This window comes from Cheilinus undulatus, linkage group 7, assembly GCF_018320785.1.
Source record: "Cheilinus undulatus linkage group 7, ASM1832078v1, whole genome shotgun sequence".
Taxonomy (NCBI): Eukaryota; Metazoa; Chordata; class Actinopteri; order Labriformes; family Labridae; genus Cheilinus; species Cheilinus undulatus.
This window is the reverse complement of record NC_054871.1, coordinates 16,018,568-16,039,646: the sequence shown is the minus strand read 5'-3', so window position 1 is coordinate 16,039,646 and position 21,079 is coordinate 16,018,568. Positions and strand designations below refer to the sequence as shown.

The 21,079-nt window shown below is 38.3% G+C and overlaps 2 protein-coding genes across 3 annotated transcripts in view; both read left to right on the top strand.

Annotated features, from left to right (window-relative positions):
- Positions 1 to 7,784, top strand: part of anos1b (anosmin 1b) — a 71,170-nt gene extending 63,386 nt beyond the window's left edge. Inside the window, exons 11-15 of the mRNA XM_041790542.1 lie at positions 1,180 to 1,274; positions 3,362 to 3,530; positions 3,876 to 4,108; positions 6,403 to 6,546; positions 6,668 to 7,784. Of these exons, the coding sequence (XP_041646476.1) occupies positions 1,180 to 1,274; positions 3,362 to 3,530; positions 3,876 to 4,108; positions 6,403 to 6,543 (638 nt within the window). The 3' untranslated portion in view covers positions 6,544 to 6,546; positions 6,668 to 7,784. The remainder of the gene's footprint in view (positions 1 to 1,179; positions 1,275 to 3,361; positions 3,531 to 3,875; positions 4,109 to 6,402; positions 6,547 to 6,667) is intronic.
- Positions 7,785 to 9,311: 1,527 nt separating this feature from the next.
- Positions 9,312 to 20,613, top strand: LOC121512714. 2 transcript variants are annotated; one of them, XM_041792120.1, is made up of 10 exons: positions 9,312 to 9,401; positions 11,815 to 13,574; positions 14,056 to 14,161; positions 15,424 to 15,571; positions 15,687 to 15,734; positions 15,889 to 15,966; positions 16,171 to 16,308; positions 16,816 to 16,899; positions 17,163 to 17,213; positions 18,151 to 20,613. In XM_041792120.1, exons 2-10 carry the CDS (start codon positions 12,074 to 12,076, stop codon positions 18,259 to 18,261), a joined length of 2,265 nt encoding a protein of 754 aa, XP_041648054.1. In that variant the 5' UTR covers positions 9,312 to 9,401; positions 11,815 to 12,073; the 3' UTR covers positions 18,262 to 20,613. The 2 variants fall into 2 exon arrangements, with proteins under 2 accessions (XP_041648054.1, XP_041648053.1); XM_041792119.1 differs by lacking the exon at positions 9,312 to 9,401 and adding an exon at positions 9,414 to 9,730.
- Positions 20,614 to 21,079: the final 466 nt, after the last annotated feature.

Here is a 21,079-nt window from a genome sequence, read left to right as displayed (position 1 = left end):
GGAAGAACTTGACTGGTCCGCACAGAGCCCTGACCTCAAACCATGAAGCAACCTTGGAATAAACTGGAACAGAGATTGCAAGCCAGGCCTTCTCGTCCAATGTCCGTGCCTGACCTCATAAATGCTCTACAGAATGAATGGGCACAGATTCCCACAGAAACACTCCAAAGCTTGTGGAAAGCCTTCCAAGAAGAGTGGAGGCTGTTATAGCTGCAAAAGGCAGACCAACTCCATATTTAAGTACAAGTATTTGAAAACAGTGTCACTACAGTCTTTTTTTGGTGTTATGGTCAGCTGTCCAAGTAGTTTTGTTCATATAGTGTATGATTCAATATACTGACACAACACACTGAAGTGAATATTTTATAACTCATCCGTTATGATTTAGACGGGTTTTGACTGCATGTGGACATGTAGCTATTTTTCCGGAAGCATAATGCCTCAGCTCTACTTCTTTTCTTACTACAAGGTTGATCTAAAGTAAGTCTGAGACACTTTTTTTGATAGGCAGTGTAGGTGTTAATATGACTTTAAAGCGACTTTCGTCACCAAGTGGCTGACATCACTTCAGCTTTGTCAGATATTTTCTACAGTCAGAGGTATACAGATGAACCAATGGATTTCATAGGCCTCAGCATGAAATGGAGTCAGATGTTTACTAATATTCACATTACAATTTTTTTCAAAAATATAACTGCAGAAAGAGTAAATTTCAAAGCTCAATTTGCACATGTATAATTATTGGCCTTTGATAGAGACTGTTTTTGTGAGAGTTCAACTTTTGATGGATACACCAGTAGCACTCTTAAGAAATCCAGCTTTTGACTGCAGATGGTGATGCAAGGGGCTCCAGCACCAGTAAGTTGGCATCACTCTGGTTCCTTTTCCAAAAAGCCAGTGGCATATTTTAAGTGGAATGCATGTTTTTAATTTATTTTTTAATTTGACCTTTACTTGACTAGGGGAAACCTGTCTAGAATAAAAATGTCTTTGAAGAATATCCTGGCCAAGACAAGCAGCAGCTCAGCTAGCAAAGGTTCAAACATCCAGCAGTCATACTTACAAACACAACACAATTTAAATAGAAGAAAAGAAAAAAGAAAATTTGAACATGTAGGACAAGTTAAGTATTTTCTGTGGTTGATTGTGGGTCTTATTCTGCTGTTTTGTGCTGTACAGGCAGACAGAGACACCCGGGTCCATACACTCTGCGGTGGCATCCTCATACCTGCAGCTCAAACACGACAGGCACAGAGAGAACAACAACTGTGCAGGTATTGCACTGCCCTCTCTGGGTTTTATGTGTCCTTTTTTTATGATGTACAGATGGGTCTTTTTGTGTATTAAAGAAAAGATTTCCACACAGTAAGTCAGATCTGTCTGGGCTGCTTTCATCCTCTGTCTGTGTTTAAGCCTGACTCTCTGCCATCGTCTGCTTCTGTCTCTGCATAACATCACTTTAACCATAACTCTGTCAAGTTTTTGGCTGAAATTTTAAAATTCAGGTCCTGTCTGTCTTTTACAAGTAAAGATATACAAGATAGATTGACTGACATGGGAAAGTCAGCTGCAGAACCATCTCAGCAAGCCTTTAAATGTCAACTTAAATAGGCTGAATTAAACAGTGGAAAGATAAACAAGCATTGAGTGTATCCTGTAGCCTTGATCTTCACAGAGCACTTTGCATAGCAAAAAGTTGACTCATCATTACTAAACCCTTACCTGTTTTTTATCCCAGTGCTTACTGATCATTTAAATTAATCACAGGTTGCTAATTCAAAGAGCTGCATGATGCTCTTTTTCAATGCAGAACAATGCAACTGCTTGACATCTTTACTCAGAGTGCTTTGTACAACAATAGCCGCCTGCACATAAATCTATTTCTCCAAATGTCCAAATCCAGTGTGTTTCTATGTACAACATACAAATTAAAGAGACTAATGTTAATCTACCGAGGATGTCTTCACTTACATATAAAAGCAATGTGTCCAACCCATTCCTTTGTATGTAAGAAACTTGCACTTCATGTTCTGTTGCCCCATGTTTCATGCATTTAGTTAGAGATTCAAGGGATACTACCTACTCAGACAGAGCATGTGCATGCACGGTAGAGAGCAGGTGCAGAACATTCACTAAATCTTGGATTGCATCTTATACAGATACTTTGATAGCGATTATCTTACATTTTTTGTCATAGTTCAGCCCTAGTTGTGGGTTTACATGGCCACTTTTTCTGTGCAATCACTGTGTCTCCTCTCAGTGTCTTGATTAACAGGATCGGCAGATATGAAGATTTCTATCATTATTTACAACCAGTGTATCATGTGAAGATATTGGTCATATATAAGAAAAAGTTTGTAGAGTTTAATGCAGGACCAACAGACCTACATTAGCTGAAGTCTCTTTTGTTATTCATCCCATTCCTAAAACTTATATGTGTTGTAAGAATCAAGTTTGTTTCTTTGTTCTTTCTTAAACTTAAAAGAGTGTTAAAAGAAATTAAGTTTTAGGTCTGAACTACAAACAGTCATGTGCAGAAGTTTTAGGGCATTAAGGATTCATCACAGGGCCCCAAGTGTCACATCCCAGGGCTGGAGATGGGGGGAGGGCAGCCAGGATCAAGCTCAATGGCATTTCTTTTGTATGCAAGGACATCCAGAGCACAACCAGGGTTGTTTTAACTCTCCTTCCCACCTACTCACCAATGCATGCTGTACTGCAGCCACAATTTTTGTCCCAAGGATAACTTAAACTTTTGCACACTACTGTATATAAATGTCAGTATCAGTATTTATATTCATATCTGTATCAATCAAAATGCTGTTATCAGTATCAATGATGGCATAGAGGATAGCAACAAAAAAATCAAACATCTTGTATCACTAAACAAAAGTTGTGAGAATTCAATAATATACATTATTGTGATATAAAAAGATACAACAATAATCAGAACACAATATAAAAATACCCTGAATACAGGATAGAAATAATAATCTCAAAATTAGTACAGTTCTGGTTTGCTTTTAGTAAGGTCTAGACCTTTGTTATGTACAGTCTTATTAGTCTGGATTAATTTGATTTCAGTTGATAATGTGTTCCAGAGTTAACAGCCCGTTATTAGGAAGGCCTTGTTTTTGTTCCAGTCTCCATTACTTACCCTGCCACTGTTCAGTCTTTATACATTATTGCAGAAAGGTCCATGAGCCAGATTTTTTTTACATTGGAAAACTAATTTTGAAAACATTTAACATAGAGCTAACAAGGTGCTAAATGATTCTTAAGCAAACAAACAAACAAAAAGATATGTTTACAGACTCATATGCCTGTTTTCATCCCCTTTTTCAAAACCCTCACCCTGCAGGGCACTCATCACACCATCACAGGCCTGCTGTTTTCCTGTAAGTACCGGATCAGTGTAGCGCTCAAGTCTGACCTGGGCTCAGAAGCAGTGGCCTGGGTTACGACGCCAGCCTGCTCCTCCATAAGGGTTCGAGGAGGCAAAGCTTTGCCATGCAGCACTGAGAATAAGAGTGAGTAAACACACAAACACAGCTTCATTCTCATTAGCTGTGTCTTTATTGATAATGTGACCTGTAAATGTCTGTTCTGAAAAAAAAGTTATCTGGCTCTTTTTTCTCGTCTTCATTTGGAAACCGTAAGACCACAGCCATAGTTCAAATACTGCAAAGTTCATGAAAATACTGTTTATTATCATAAAAATCCACCAGTCTTGCCAGAATATCATACTCCAAATGCCTTCCTCTGTAATCAGTAACAATTAGGTTCAGTATAAAAAGTTTTCATTCAAAAACTCCTGAGAAATTATTTAAGAAAATTTCCTCTTTAAAACTAGGTTTCTGTTTTGTTTGTGTCAGAGCGCCCCCTGACAGGTAGAAAGGTGTTACTGCGCCCTGAGCGACTGACGGCAGACTTCCATCAAGTCAACAGCTCTCTGCTCATGACCCTTCGTTGGAGGATGTCCCAGAATCCACTGGACCAGGCAGCTGTGGAGGGGTTCCAGTTCACCTGGACGCTGCAATCAGGGGTTACCACAGCAACAGGAGGACAGGAAGATACACTTATCTCCCAGACGCAGACAATCGCACCGGTGAGGGGGGCGGGGGGGTTGGAATTACTGCAGTGAACTGTGCTGGCAGCAGGGAGTGAATCCTAACAATAAGAGAAGGATAATTACGTGTTGTGTGGATATGGGTGTGTGTGAGGTGTCGATGAGTCAGTAAGTCTTTTAAGGACAAGTTTCTGTCATGTTCCTTTTAGTTTTAATTATTAAACGTCAGCTATCAAAGCACCAAAAATTTCAAAAATAATGAAGGTTGAATATCAAAAGCTGGGAAATGTAGTTAAAAAGCAAGGTCAAGATGACGCAGTCACTCTGTGCAGAAAACCATTAGTCTAGTCTTATCTGACACTTTTTTGATGATGACACCAAATCCATTTGTAAACAAAACCGATGATAGTTAGTCCTGATAAGTTACTCAAGAGTAGCCAAAGCCGTTCATGTGTTATTCTTTAAAAACTATTGAAACAAACTAATAAACCAATATGTGCTGCCTGTGATTTTACAGTTTAAAAGATGGAAACTGTGTTCAGTTTTAGGGAATGTCTATAAGGGATGCACTTTACATACACTGTAGGGGCTGCTGATTTTAGCCTAAAATAATCATATCAGATAATCATATCATCATATCGTGTCTTTGCATCAGTGTTTGATTTGTATAATTCAGCCTCCTAAGACCCTGCATGTACATATGAGGACAGAACACTGAAACTTTCTGACAACACAGAACTAACTTCTGCTTTAAAAATTTTTAACATTGTTGTTCTGAATGTCCTTAGAAGTTATTTGCTTGAAATATTGGAAGAATCTGCATTGGAGTTTTCATGGAAATTTTAAGGGATTTATTTGGATTTTCCTGGTCAGGGCCTTTCTGTGCGGAGTTTGCATGTTCTCCGGGTACTCTGGATTCCTCCCACCACCAAAAACATGCTTGTTAGATTCATCATGCTAAATTGGCATGTACCCCGTCTCTCGCCCAGTGACAGCTGGGATAGGCTTCAGCCTCATGTGACCCCAAACAGGATAAGCTGGAGGAAATAGATGGATGGATATTTGGATATTTTGAGGAATTTGCTTTGGAATTTCAAGTACTCTTGTGGAAATTTTGGGGATGTGTTTGTGTGTTTTAGAGCATTTCACTGGAAGTTTTGGGAGAAATTTGTCTTGAACTTCAAGGGAATTTGGGAACATTTGTTTGGATTTTGAGGGGAATTTCATTTGAAAATTTCAGGCATTTTAATGCAAATCTTAAAAATTGGAACTTTTGAACAAATTTGGGAAATTTGTAAATTTTTCTGATTTTTTTTGCGGGGGGGGGGGCATTTAAATTTTCAAAAATATTCAAGGAAATTTCAGGGAATTTATTTTGATTTTCATGGATTTTTTGAATGTAATTGTAATTTTAGGGGCAATTTGCTTGAAAATATTTTGAAATGTTCACAATTTGGGAGGAAAAGTTTGTTGGAATGTTTAGGCTTTGTGATATAGTTTCCCTGCAACATTTGGGGGATATTTAGGAAGTGTCGGGGGGCTTTTCATGGGATACCTAAAAAAAAAAATTTGTTTAAGAATTTTCAAATGCATTCCAAAGAAAAGCTTAGGTCTTGGGAGGTTAGAATCAGCCATCTCTGGCAGGAAAAGATGCATTAATAAATAAGAAAGCCCCTTAGATATGTGGTCTTGCAGAGCACAAGGACTTTACTATTGAAAATACAGTCAAAACAAGTAGTTCCACATTAGAGTCAAACATTTGTCTCCAATCAAATTAAGTATTTCTCCATAACAAGAAGGGAAATTCTCCAGAATACAGTCTATTTTTAACAACTTAAACATGAAGCAAACACACTGATATTTCAACACTGCGGGGGTCTTCGTCTGAATAAATAAAGATCAATGTATGGATTTCAACTTTAAACAGTCTGTCCAGATGTAGGTGACATTCTCTCAGTGGTGAGTACAGAAGCCCCAAAGGGCCATATATTCACATATATTATTTACTCTATTTTCCCATGGTAACAAATCATTTCTGTCCGTTTTCTTGTGATCTCGACTTATTGTTGTCAATATCTTGAGATAACGCTGGTTTTCTTGTGATAATGGCTTAATTTTTGTGTTATCACAGGATAACTCAGCTCAGCTGGGAGCTACTTTGTCTAGTTATGAAACCATGTACAGTACTAGTATATTTACTATGGAAAGCAGAGAAAATCAGAGAAAGGCTAACATTATCCCTATTTATTTCCTCACTATACCACTATTCTTAAACAGCATTTACTTTGAGGAAGTCATGCATTCATGGTCTCATTGTGCCTCACTCTTCACAGAACCAGCGGTCAGTGTCTGTTCCTACTCTTCGGCCTGACAGTGTTTACCAGCTGCACCTCCAGGTGTTAACTACAGGGGGCAGTAAGGGGGCTGCAGTCTCAAAAACCATACATACCCCATCCATCAACACCACACTCTAACAGGTATGAACGCCTGTTAAATTATCCTTTACATGATACGATGGCATATGTTGTCTTTCATGTTTTTAAAATATGTTTTAAGTAAAACAATAAGATGAATGTTTTCTCTACCTCTCCTGTGCAGCCTCTTTTCCAAGGAGTGGAACCCCACAGTTTTCACCGTCTGCTGAACCATGGCCAACAATAAAACCCACCTGTTCACAATCCTCAGAGACGCTATTTTACATTCAAGTACAGAAAATGTGACAAAAGCTGCATAATAAAGATAATTCCTGTCTGTGAACTCCATATCTAACTCAAATGAAAGTTATTCACTACGCTTTCACTGTCCAAACATCAGATGGGTTGTGAGCAGGTGGTTTGATGTTATAATCCATCAATCTGTTATCTGATCCAAAGCTTATAGCTTTAGCTAATACTGTGTGAATTAAGAAAACATATAAAAGGTCTATACAAGCTGTAAGTTTGAAGTAAAAATCTGAATTGTTTTGGCAGGGAAAAGACTACCCATAAACCATTTCCCCTAGTTTTAAAGTGAAACTGCCACTTGTTAAATATGATTTTGTGGAATTTAAACAAGTGCAACAGCAGATGAGCACTGCAAAAACTCTTAAATTTCACTTTTTGCACTGCTGCATTAGTACATGATGGGTGTTATAAAGATGTTTCTCATCACCTCATATCACTGGAGGTAAAGGACACCTGTAAAGAGAGGTTATTCTACCTGTTTTTGATCATGAAGTACAGAATAATACAGCACTGACATTTAGAAATAAATGCTAACGAGTTTTGTTCCAGTGCACTAGCTGCGTTGCGTGATCCTTGGGGTGAGTCAGTGTGCTAAAGTTTGAAAGTAAACTCAAATATATTTTCATATGTTGTTTATATGTGTTTAAAAGCTGTTTTTTCAACAAGTTTTCACATTTTTGGTTGTATGTGGCATCCATTTACACAAAGGTACACCGATTACACTTAAAAATTATGTATGATATTTTTACACAGTTAATAGTAGCTATAGCTGTGGTAGACTTCTATGTTTTACTGAAGTCATGGCTTTACATCGGCGTGTTGGAAACCTCTGGTCTGAAGTAACCAGAGATTATTATTGTAATATTCATTATGTAACTTTTTGACATTTGTACTGTTGATAATTTTGTACTTAATTCCTTTCATTTTTGAATGATACTGTTATTTATTGTACTTCTTAGTTTCTGTTTTTATAAATAAAAAACATCAAGATATCAGTGTGTAATGTCTGTGATTTGGTGGTAAAAATTATTAATTATTATCCACAGTAATGATACAACACCACAGTAATTTACAAATAGTTATCTCACTAATTATGTCATAGGATATTAATCAATATATTTCATGATTGAAATTGTGAAATATGTGAAATATTATTTGAATTTATAAACAGTGTATTTGGAGTGTTTGCAGAAAACTCCAAATAAATGCCAAGCGAGAAATGATGTCCACAAATCTCCTGAAGGTCCCGTTTCAGTGCTGGAAACATTTACAGCAGATTTTTAGGCTGTCAGTTTTGGGGGGGTCTTCAGTCAGTAAGATATGGTGTCACTCATTGAGAGAAGGGTGGGGCCAAGTATCAACGATATTTACACTAAAAGTTTCAATTTTGAGGAAAATTAATTTTAAAAATCCGAACAAAGTTCTTAAGATTTCAAAGAAGTTATCCACAATTTAAACATTTTTAAAGGATCCCATCGAAAGGACCCCAAACATTTCTTCAAACATTCCCCAAATTTTTGGGAGAAACATTATCCTAAAGCTTTAACATTCCAGTAAAACAATCCCCCCAAATTCCATGTGAAATCCTGAAAATTTTTGAGCAAATCTCAGAAGATTTTTAATCAAATTCCCCCATTATTTATTGTCAAATTCCTAATTGGCTTCATATGCATTCCTTTAATCTCCCTGAAAAATGTTCCGTACATTCAAACTAGTCCCTGAACTTTCCATTTCATTTTCATTTTCAAAGCCCCCCCACCCCCACAATCAGACAACCAAAAATGTACAAAAAAATTCCAGAATTTCCATAACACACCCAAAATTTCTAAGTAAATTAATTTCCACAAAAATTCTTCAAACTAAAAAGGACACCTCCCTCCCAAATTCCCAAATTCCCTAATATTTAAAAGTAGATTTTCCAAATTCCCATGAAAACACCCCAAAATTTCAGAGCCAATTTTCCTCACAAAATGTATTGTTAAATTCCCAGAAAATATGAATACATGTCCGAATTCCCCCAAATGATAATAATAATAATTAAAATTTTTAAATTTTTACACCCCCACGCTGTACCAGCACTAATACATTTCCCAAATTTCTTTAAAGATGACATAAAATTTCCAAACAAGTTCCCCAAAATGGCAAAAAATCCCCCCCCCCCCCAACTTCCAATGGAACTTGCCAATATATACAAATAAATCCCAAAGACCTCCATGAAAATAATTCAAAACAAAATTCTGAATATATCCAAACATATCCCCTAAGATTTCCATAAAAATTCCTAAAGATTCCTTAGCGAATTCCCCACATTCCTCTTAGCAAACTCCCAGCATGTCAAGAAAATTACACCTACAGAAATTATTACCACGTTGTAGGAAACCTTAAATGTAACGTCCCCACGTGTACCTTCAGTGACTTAGAGGTAAATTCCTGTATTTATCATCAGAGATGACTCTTTTAATGGAGGTTACTTCGGGGGAGAATCCGGACGCAACCGAAGATGACCCGAGACAGACGCAGTGACGTAATCATTGAGCGACCACAGCTTGGATTGTTGATTCTTCAAATCGTGGTTAGACGAAACTGAGTTTGTTTTTTTCATTGGCAAGGTAGTGTATACAGAGGTTTCCTTTCACTTTTCATCATAAGTTTTGGCTTGAAGTCAACGTAGCTGTAAATGCTGGCTCGCAGCTCCTTTCTCGTCTTTAAACGCCTCCAACTTCCTACAGAAAATGGAGGAAATGTGTGCAGCCGTTGCTTTGTGTTTTCACCTATGTTTGGATGCAGCTAGCTAACTCGGCTAGCTTCAGTCGAATTACTCCTGCAGAACTTTGTGAAATGTTGTATTTTACTCTGTAGCATTGCATTATGGTGCGTGCTATCGTGTTATATTTTCTTACGTTTTGTGTGGGTAACATCGATCCCCGTGATGCCGAACGTAAGTTTATCCAAGCTAACTCAGTTTTTGTTAAACTAAATTCATTTGATTGAAAGGTTGGATTCGAGAGGAGACTGGCATTGGTGCTGTCGACTCGCAGTGCTGCCAGAGACCAGTCTTTCATCGGGCATAAATATTTGCAGATCAGTGGAAGCTAAATATCGCTGCTGTGGTGCTAAACCCCGTTAAGTGACTTCTGACTGACATTATTGTGCCACTTTAGGAAGGCAACATTGACGTAACCTAAGAGAGATAAACACATTTTTGTCCTTTTATGCAGGCTATTTATGTTTAGCAGCAAGCCGGTTAATTATTAGCAAATGGGTCACACTTCAAGTGTGTGCAACATCTGAGAGTGGTCAGACGAGCTGTATTATAATCAATATTCAGTGCTGTCAAACAGTATTTGCTACCTTTCCGATTTCTCTTTTTTGCATATTTATCTCGCTTTAATGTTTCAGATCATGAGCAGATTTTAATATTAGACAAAGATAACCTGAGTAAATACAAAAATAAGTTTTGAAAAGATTATATTATTCAATGAGGGAAAAAAAGCCATCCATCCTCCCTGGCCCTAGGTGAAACAGTAATTGTCCCTAAACCTTATAACTTGTTGTGCCACTCTTGGCGGCAACAGCAACAAGCAAGTGTTTGCAGTAACCGGCAGTGAGTCTTTCACATTGCTGTGGAGGAATTTTATCCCACTCTTCTTTGCAGAATTGTTTTAATTCTGCTACATTGGAGGGGTTTCAAGCATGAACAGCCTTTTTAAAGACATGCCTCGGCTTCACATCTAGATATAATTCCAGCCACTCCAAAACCTTTGTTTTTTGTTTTTTTAAAGCCATTCAGAGATGGATTTGCTCATTGTCCTGCTACACCATGTTTGTATGATGCTGTGTTTAGCCAGACATACACTGTATGAATTTCATCCAATTCTGCCACAAATTTTGAGTTACATGACTCACTTGGAAGTCATGCTGACGTTCAGTCTGATCGTGCATTGTTTGTCATGCTGTGTATAGTGGGATATGATGGTCAACCATTACCGAACTACGGCCTGATCAGCGCTCCCTATTGGTCAGATTGATGGATTTCTGACATTTTTTATATATTTTGGTTGTATGACTTCAGAAAACTCCCACAGTGAGAGCAGTACGAGTAGAATCCTCAACTTTAGGGTATTTTTTTCTTTGTATACTGTCAGACAGCATCTTAATTCATCATGACAACAGAAGGAATGGCTATGCCCCCTCCCTTCCTGCTATAATAAAGGAAATTGAAGAGCAGGAAATATCCCTAACCACAGACCTGCAGCTGAGACAGATGGTGATATTGTTTCTGTGTGTGGGATACAGAGAAACATAGTGGGACAGCGAGAGCACAAAAATCGTGCACTATAGTCATGCACTGTAAGTGTTTCAGCCGCACAGTATGAGCTGATATTCTGCCACAACTGTCATAGAGTCTGCTTGAAATCACACAGTGTATGCCTGGCTTTAGTCTTACGCTAGATGTAAAAAAAAATCCAAATTTTTCTCATCAGCCACAGAATATTTTCCAAGTTTCCTTTGGAATCATCAAAATGTTTTTTGGCAAATAGGAGACAAGCCTTTTTGTTTTTTGTTTTTTTATCAGCAGTGGTTTTGGCCTTGGAACTCTCCCATGGATGCCATTTATGCCCGGTCTTTCTTACTGTTTAATCATGAACTCTGACCTTAATGTGAAGGTGAATGTTCAACACTGTTCCAAGTTTTCTCCATTTGTGGATTATGGCTCTCACTGTGGATTGCCAAAGTCCCGAAACCTTAGAAATGGCTTGTAACCCTTCAGACTGATAGGTGTCAGTGACTTTCTCTTATCTTTTTTCAAAATTTCTTAAGATTGTGGCATGATGTGTTGCTTTTTAAGATCTTTTAGGGTGTTATGCTGATATTATTGTATATCCCTTTATCAAAGCTTAAATTCTTATATTGTGGCAGCCTTATTGGATGGTTTGCATGTTCTCCCTCTGTATCCTCCTCCCTCTTCTTGCCTCCTTTACTACAACAATGTCTAACTAATTCTTTTTATATTCCACACAGGTTCTACCCTTCACTGAGGAACACTCAAACCCTGCCATGCTCTTGTCTCCTGATATGTAAATAATTTGTGTGGTTGGTAAAGCATGAGAGCAGCATCTTCTCCACACAGCAAAGTGCTTTACAGAAGAATACCTGGAAGGAAGTGTTAGGATAACAAGAAAAGGAAACATCGAAACTTTTGGTGGCCACAGGTGAGGAGAGCGCAGGAGTGAGGAGAGGAGGAGTTGGGGATGGGGTTGAAGAGCCAAAAGAGGACGTCATGGTTCACAGCGGCTCTGCATCCCCAATGAAAACAACGCCATCAGCATCACCCCATCTAACCATTCCTACTACAGCACCTCCTCTGCAAGCGGCTCCCATAGCGCCCCCTCCCAGAGACATTACAGACCAGGATCTCACCCAAACCCCAGCCAAACTCCTCACCACAGACCTTACCTCTAACTCAGACTTGACCCAGCCCTCTTCCCTGACTTCTGCTGATGCTGTTGTAACCCCAGCTAAAGCTCTCTCTCCTGACTCCAGCCCAGCATCAGCTCGGTCCTCTACTCAGACACCAACCCCTGTTCAAGCCCCGGTCAATGGCCGCACATCAGGCAGGAAGAGAACTCCTAAAGCGTGTGACTGCTGTGGCCCTAACAGTACAGGACACAATGTCAGAATACCAGGAAGAGGGAGGGCAAGAGGGAGGGGGAGAGCACGGGGAAGGGGTGCTGGTAGTAATGGCTTTGACACCCCAAAAAGAGACTTGGGCAGCCAGCTGACGCAAATCAACAGTTTTGATTTGTCTGAGGAGAAAGTGGTGGAAGCAGAGGATGAAGATGAGGAGGTGCAGACGACTCCACAAGTGTCTAAGAGTCAGGCACAGATGCCTGTTGACCTCCCTGTCATGGTCTCCCTGCAGGATGGACCAATCAAGAACTTTTCTTCTTCAGAAAAAGAGGATGTGCAGGAAAAGGAGGAATTTTCAATAGAAGAGACACAGGTTACTGGTGCTAGAGGGAAAGATAGTGGCGATAGTAAGGATGTAGAGATGAGATTTACGGAAATTTCAACAAGGGGAGCACTAGCAGGTAGAAGTAGAGGAAGAGGGAGAGGAGGAAGAAAATATGTGGGGGTTACATCTGCATCTAAAAAGGAGGTAGATGAAGGAATAAAAAGGGGAGTTTTAGGTGGGGTTGACTTCCGTTTTAAATCATTTATCATACCTCGATCAATGCTAACACAGAGGCAGGCGATGCTGACAGATGTACAGAAAGATCTTGACCCCATAAAAGTTAAATCACCGTTTGGAAATGGAGACACAGTGGACCTCTCTGACACAGACTCTGAAGAGGAGGCAAAGATGGGCAGCATTGCTGTTAATGAGATGGGAAATGGACTGCTGCCTGGCTCGCAGCAACCAGAGCCACCACTGGACCTGGACTCTGACATGCAGGTGGACCTGACCCCTGACAAAACAAACTCAGGATCTGAATCAGTAACACTTTCCAATGGAGACATCTTCATGCAGACAAATGATGACTACGGTTGCACACTAATGGAGGTGGAGACTTCTCCCCATCCAGTGAAGGTTGCTCCTGTTTACCTCGGCCCCATTACAGTAACCAGCAAGCAGCACTGCTGCGCTTTAAGAGACCACTGGCTGTACTGCCAGACTGGAACCTGGGAGAAAGAGGCCTTGGCGGAAGAACTGGGACCAGAAGCAGATGAGAAGATAAGGGATGAAGAAAACCAGGAGAAACTGACTGATATTATCCATGGTAAGATGTAGTCTTTATGGAGACAGTCTCACTGAATTTCCATCATTGTATTTTAAAATGAAGCATGGTGAATAATTGACCTTTAACGCAATCAAAGTTTCCTTTTTGTGTTATGCTGCTTTCTTAAAACATGTGCCTTCATCATTAAGTGGTATAATCTTTGGTCTCTGCATTACAGAGATTCATTTCTGTGGGATATTTTACTCTTTCCTAAATAAAAAACAAATTCCTGGGTAAAAAGAAATCTTGAAATTTTGTAGATGAGTGGAAGTGTTTTGTTGTAACCTAATGGTTATGAAATGTTGAATGAAACTCTCCTTGTGAAGTTATGATGAAAGATAGTCCAATCAGTTTCATTAGGCATTGTTAAATCCACGTTATCCACGACACCAACAGATACTTTACTTCAAATCAAAAAGCTTTATTCTGTTAGAAGCCAAAACATGCTGTAAACATCTGTCATATTTTTCTTGTCTTTCAGAGTTTCTTGAGAGCTTCTACATTAAGTACGGTGGATTCATCCCGCTCACTGAGATGGATGTGCTGGAATATCTGAAAGAGAAAGGAAACTCTGACCTCAGCGACAGGTAAAAACACAGAAAGAATCCATGTTTTCTTCCTCAGCCCCCACTTGAATTACAGGTCCCGTGAATTACTGGGAATTTTCCAGGTAAATTTTCTGAAATTTTCCTGGGGATTCAAGGAAATTTCTGTCCCAGGGTTTTTTTTCTGTTTTGTTTTTATTTTTTATTTTACAGAAATTATTTTGAAATTTGCTAGGATTATTTGTATGTTTTTTCTTCTGTGGGACTATTGAAACGTTTTTGTCACAAATCCTTGAAATTTTCCCAGGGGTTTTTGTGGATTTTTTCTCGTGAATTTTCAAAAAACACATGCCAGAAACTTTGGGGAATATGTCAAGCAAAATTTTTGGAAACATAAAATTTTCCAAAAACTGATTGAAAAAAATCAGGGTAATTTTTTCCAAGGATTTTTCAGAAAGTTTAACAGGAACATTTCAAGATCAGAAGGACATTAACCAGAGTTTACCAGGAAGTTTACATTTTTACCTGAATTTTCTTTTTTTTAATATGAAAATCCAGAAAATTTCTTGGGCATTTTTACTAAAGTTTATGAAAAATTACTGGAAAAAAATCCTGAAAATGCCCATAAAATTTCCTTTGCAATCTTTTAAAACTTTAATCAGAAATATTTGGATTCCCATTCAATGAATTTCTGGTATTTGACTAAGATTTTCCCAAGAATTTCAAAAGAATTTTCATATACAGTTTGCAGAATTTTTCCAGAGAATTTTTGGAAACCCTCCAGTGAATTTTCAGGACTTCCCCCTGGACCTTTGAAATTCTATAAAAGGTTAAGGAATTTTTCCCAGGACTTTTGGAAGTTTTACTGAAGACATAAGCAAACTGTTCCAGGTTACTTTTCTTTTAACTTTCCCAATTATCAATTGGAGAGATTTTGAGAATTTTTCTCCTGAAATTTTTTTTGGAATTTCCTTGGAATTTAGGGAAACATCCTTGGAAATTTCATAACAGTTTTCAGGGAAAGTCTAGCAATGTTTTTCTGAAGTTTGGGGATTTCTGAATTTTTCCTGAAAGTTTTCCCCTGAACTGTCAGGTATTTCAGAAATTTTCCTTGAAATTTTTGCAGAAACTTGATCAAAAGAGTAGGGGAATAATGCAGGATTTTTTTCAAAACTTTTCACTCTAACCTTAAGAAACATCTTTGGGAATTTGGGGAGTTATCCTAAACTTTGGTGACATGGTAAACACTTCTGATGTTGTCATGGAATTTCCACATCATTTCTCCTCTGATGTGTTTGTTGTAGGGGAGTGGATGTCAAAGCACAGATGAGTCGGTACAGGGCGGCGCTGGCCTCTGCTCCTGTCGCTGGATTTATGGTGACCTATAACAAACACACGTTGAGCCTGGAGGATCTCGGCACGCTGGAGGAACAGAACTGGCTTAATGACCAGGTAAGAGAGGATGAAGAGAACGCCAACATATGTGGCTGGCATTGAAGAAACAGAATACACTAAGAAATAGTGTATTTGTTTCAGCAGCCTTCAGTTTCTGTCTTTGTCTCTTCAGATTATCAACATGTATGGAGAGCTCATCATGGAGGCCACACAACACAAGGTATGAGACGTGTGTTAGGAGGACTGTGTTGTAAATATTTCAAGCCGTTACAAAGGAGAATTTAATTTACTTATGTTATTTAAAGTGATTTTAACTTCCTGAATATACAGCTGTTAGTTGTGTAATGTGTTTGTGTGTTTCCTTTTTCTCTCAGGTTCATTTCTTCAACAGTTTTTTCCATAAGCAGCTCGTTGCCAAGGGTTATGATGGCGTGAAGAGATGGACTAAGAAAGTAAGGAGGAAGATGATTAGCTTGAAGTTTAATAGTATTTGTGACAGCATGGTGCAGACTTACCCTCAGACAGCCATGGTGCAATTTTACTTCTATCAAAAAGTTTCCAGCAGCACGCTGAAATACTTAAAAGTCTGATTGTCTTTTTTCATATTTATTTCTGCCTGATAATCTGACTTGTTTCCTGTCATGGGATTATTCCAGGTTGACCTGTTCTCCAAGACGCTGTTGTTAATTCCCATCCATTTAGAAATCCACTGGTCCCTTGTCACAGTAACCATGGCAACCAAAACCATCAGTTACTACGACAGCCAAGGCATCGTTTTCAGGCACACCACAGATGTGAGTTCCTCTGAGCGCGTTGATTACTCTGGATTGTAAATTAAGTTTTGGAATTTGGATTGAAAAAGCTTAAACTACTCCACATTAGGTTTAAACACAAATGTTCCAAGTCTTAACTTCTGATCTTAGTACCATTATAATGATCAAAGCTTCCATTAATTATTATTAAATAAGAAGAGAGTGTTGCAAGTTACATATTTGGAGGTTTGGTAACAACGAGTTCAAACCGTCCAATCATCAATCCCTGCATTTCACCCACTAGATTTGCAAATAAATTAACTTGAGTTGTACAAAGCAGCTTTAATTTCTATTGTTATTCTTTTAAAGCACAGGGTTTATGTTTCAGTTCTCCTATCAAGGTTGATGATATGGCTGAGTTTGACAGTAAACCACAAATTCACCTGAATTTTCCTTTCCTTCTTTAAATCTACTGCAAAGCTGACATTTTGACACAGATCTCCCCTCTTTCTCTCTTGCTCTCTCTCTCTCTGTTTGTTTTTCTATCAGAACATCTTGAAGTATATTCTGTCTGAAGCAAAAGAGAAGAAACAAGCAGGTTTCCAGAAGGGCTGGAAGATTACCATCATCAAGGTAACCTTGAATTTAGACTGTAAGGATCATTAGTACAGTTTTTACTGGTGCACTGTATTATTGTTCAACAGTGTTAAGTAATAATGAAAACAACACATGTTTTGTTTTCCTTATTAATATTATTTAATAATTGAAAGCTCTTAATAAATAATTATTGTATAAAACAGTTGGATTTACCTTGTGCACAGCTTTACGTGTAGAGATAGTTAGAACTGTGACCTTTGTTTTTCTCTGTGTAACTTCTTGATTTTTTGACTCCTCAGGGGATTCCTCAGCAGAAAAATGACAGTGACTGTGGCGTTTTTGTCCTTGAGGTGAGTTGAGGACAAACTCACAGATTTCCTCCTCTTTTTTATTCAGTTTTAATTCTTGTCCTCCTCTCAAGACCCAGTTTGTCTGCTCAGATTGCATCATTTATTTTTCCTCCCAAAAAGGCACAAAGGAGAATAATATCTCCATTTGCATATCAGGAAGTTTCAAGAGATTTTTCACAAATTTGCCTAATTTTTTTTCCAATTACTTTTCTGGTACTGTAGTAGATTTTTGTGCTGATGATACTTGAGTTTCTTGAAAATTTAGGGGGATTTTCACTTCAGGATTTTCCACAGGAGTCTTCAGAAATTTTAGTTTGGTACACCAAAAAGGAAGGAACCAGGCACTCTAAGCTTGAAAAAAGAAGGTAAAAATTGGGGGGAAAATACTAAAATATAGCCTTTATTGTAATGGAATAAAAAAGCCATCATATTTCAATCATGGATACCAACACAAATGCATGTGCTTCAGTCTTCATTTTCGTATCCTAAATACCTGGTTGTCTGGTTTCTTCCCTTTTTGTGTGCATTTTCCAAGGATTTTTGGACTACTGAATTTTCAGAAAGTATCAGCTGAATGTTTAGGGAATTTACCCTAGAGATTTGAGAATCCTTATCAGGATATTTCAGGAATTTTGGGGGTATATTAAGAAACCTTTTCAGGATTTTCCAGGGCATTTCTGAATTTCTCTTAGGACTTTTTGGAAACTTCTTAAAGAAATCTTCAGGATTGTGTTTTCAAATTTTGGGACTTTTCCCAGTAATTTCATAAAATTTCCTTGGGTTTTTCAGTAATTTCAAGTAAACTTTCACAAAAATGGTCATTTTTTTAGCCCTGCATAAATGAAATCCACACTTAAAAGGGCTCAAAGACTGTTAAAGATGTCAACAGAGCTGTTGTTACAGTTTCCCCTCACTGGTCTTTCTCTCTGTCTGCCAGTACTGCCGCTGTCTCTCCATGAAGCAGCCTCTGAAGTTCAGTCAGGAGGACATGCCTCAAATACGCAAGAGAATCTACAAGGAGCTGTGCAACTGTCACCTCAATGACTGAAGGACTGAATGATGGTCATCTTCTCTCACTGACTGAGACGTCCGTTCAAGTCTGTCAGGAGTCCTGTTATAATGTCAGCCTCTTACATAAGCTAACCCACCCTGGCCATCTGAAAGCCACGGAGCCCTGACTACGTGTTAAGGGGCAGGTCACTCCGATTTTTTGTGACTTTTGGAGGTTAATAACAGCCTTTAGCAAAGCAGATTCTAACTTGCAAAGGACTACTGATGTCGGCCCCTACTGACCTACAAAAGTGCTGGACCCAGTATGCTATAGGTTGTTTTTACATTTGCAAACCCGCGGTGTATTTCAGCCACCTGTAAGGACTCAAGTGATTTCAGACTTTGAAGGCAAAGGCTTGATCTGCCTGGACCACTGGGACAGAGCTTCCATCTCAACTGGAGTGGCCTTACCTTGTGGACGGACATTTTACCCCTTGATGACATTTTTATGTTTGTTTTATGCTGGGCTCTGCAGCGGTGTCATGCTAACTGTTATTTGCTTGTTTTTCTAACGTGTTAATAAAGGTAGGACGCTCAAATCAGCGGACCAGCTGTTCACGTAAAACTTGAAGGTTTCATTTAGTCTCTTGGACTACAGATACTTGCACCGTGAGTGGCCGTTCTATTGAAGAGATATCAACTGAATGTACTGATCCCGTATTCTTCCTGGCTGCATCAGAAAGTTGGACATTTAGCACCATACTGGCTAATTATACACTTTGACTGTGGCCTGAAACAGGGATATTATTTAAAGGTTAGTTTTTTGTTCAAAGCGTGAGGTTTTTGACACCTTACTCATGATTTCTTACTTTAATTCCACTTTTGTCACCTCATTATTTCCTGATTTTTCTTTATGGTTTTGCCGTGTCCCACCCAGGTTTTGCACAAGTGTTTTTCCAGCCGTTTGATAAAAGTTCACATTTGGATCCATCAGTTTGAGCTGGGACTCATGCTGGTTGCAAAGCTTTTAACTGGCTACTGATGTGAGGACCACTGTCTTGATTATAGCCAAGCATTTTTTTGTTTTAATAACTTTCTGCTGTCAGGCCTACTTCTTCATATGGATGCATTCACACAGGTGCAGAGAATCATTGTTACAGAGTGACCTCCTCTAACAGTGAAACAAGTGGACCTCAGCTATTTCGATTAATTCCTCTGTTCAACCTGAATTTTCTTGTTTTATTCACGAATCACACACACACATATATATATATATATATATATATATATATTTGCAGACTGTATTGTAATTTTACTGGCCTACTACTGTACACAGTTGCTTTGGCTGAAAACCACAGAGGTTTCTGGACTGTTTTTATTGTTCTTATTAAAGGCCAATAATGCTGGAAAATACTGATACTGTTTTTCACCTCAGGGCCACTGAATGAGAATGCACCATGGAGACAAACACGATCAGAAAAATGCTGGCAATACCCTTGGAATGATAACCCGTGTACACAACTGTGTCCCAATTCAGGAACTGCATCCTTAGGAGGGTGTATTTGAAGACTGGTTACATTGCAGTAGCGTGTAGAAGGCTGATTTTGAAGATTCCCAAATGTGGCCCACAAATATGTCCTCCTTTCAGAATCAGCTTTATCGGCCAAGTATGATCACAGCAAGGAATTTGACTCATTTGCTTTAGTTTCAGTGTACAGGAATTAAACATTAAATATAACAAAAGTCTAAGATATTAAGATTTAAATATGTACAAGCTCTTGTAGGTATTTTTCTAGAATACAAGTCTGTGCATTGATAATATGTTTGCAAGATTTGCAAAAGGTGCAAGGATGCTGACTAGACATGACTATCAGAAGTATACAGTGATGTGGGTGATAAGATAATTAAAGATAGCTGGTTAGTGTAAATTTGCATATGTGGTGAAGCATTTTACCACAGAGGGCCTTCTTACAATGTTTACAGTGAATATATTTATAACTTACAGCATATGAGTTTCGTAAATAGATTAAATTAGTAATTTGTACACTAAATAGATTAATTAGTGCAAATGTGCATATGAGGTGAGCCATTTTACCACAATAAGCTTTTCTTGAGATTCAGTAAAGCAGTAAAAAGACATTGCAGGATGTTTAACATTTAGTAGGGGCAAGGTGATTATTAGATATAAGGTTCATTTACTGACAGTCTGATTGTTCAGAGTGACCTATCTAAACATATTCTACAGATATTCAATATGCTTAAAAATTAGATCAAGATTGTGGTGTTTGGTTTTTTAAACTGTGTGGCAGATATGATTTAAACCCTATTTTATACATTTTTCTTATTAGTCTTATATTTCAAAGTCTTGATGATTGATTACTTGATGATTAAGGTCATTTAAGGGATTTTTAATCAAACAGGCCTGCTTTTAAGAATTTATTCTACTGGAATAAAAAAAGTGAAGGAGTGATATTGTGGAGTTTTGGCCCAGTTACCTCTTGTATTACTCTCTAAATACCAGCAGATGGAGCTCTTTATCATCTATGATCATCTCTCAGTGCTTCTTATCCTCTTTGTTGTTACTGCAGTTACCAGAGCAGGGGGTCAAAAACATGTCAGCGGCACTGAAGAAGGATTAAGTTCAGTGTGTTGCTGAAAGGGGAGCCTAACCAGTGACACCTGCTGACGGGGGTGCTTGACCCGAGTCTGCTGGGTGAGAGATGCTCTTGTAATCATAATGCCAGTCTCATTACCATAAAGCTACAGATTTTAATGTCATGATTAGCATTACACAAGCCTTTAAATTGGTTAACCTTTAAGAGGGCAACTGCTTTATGCTGATTATGTGCTTTATTTAAAGGCAGACTCTAGTGGAG

Coding starts and splice junctions, on each gene's coding strand:
- LOC121512714 (XM_041792120.1), top strand. CDS start 12,074: ATGGTTCACAGCGGCTCTGCATCCCCAATGAAAACAACGCCATCAGCA. Junction 16,900..17,162: donor GGAAGATTACCATCATCAAG/GTAACCTTGAAT, acceptor TTGACTCCTCAG/GGGATTCCTCAGCAGAAAAA. Junction 17,214..18,150: donor GTGGCGTTTTTGTCCTTGAG/GTGAGTTGAGGA, acceptor TCTGTCTGCCAG/TACTGCCGCTGTCTCTCCAT.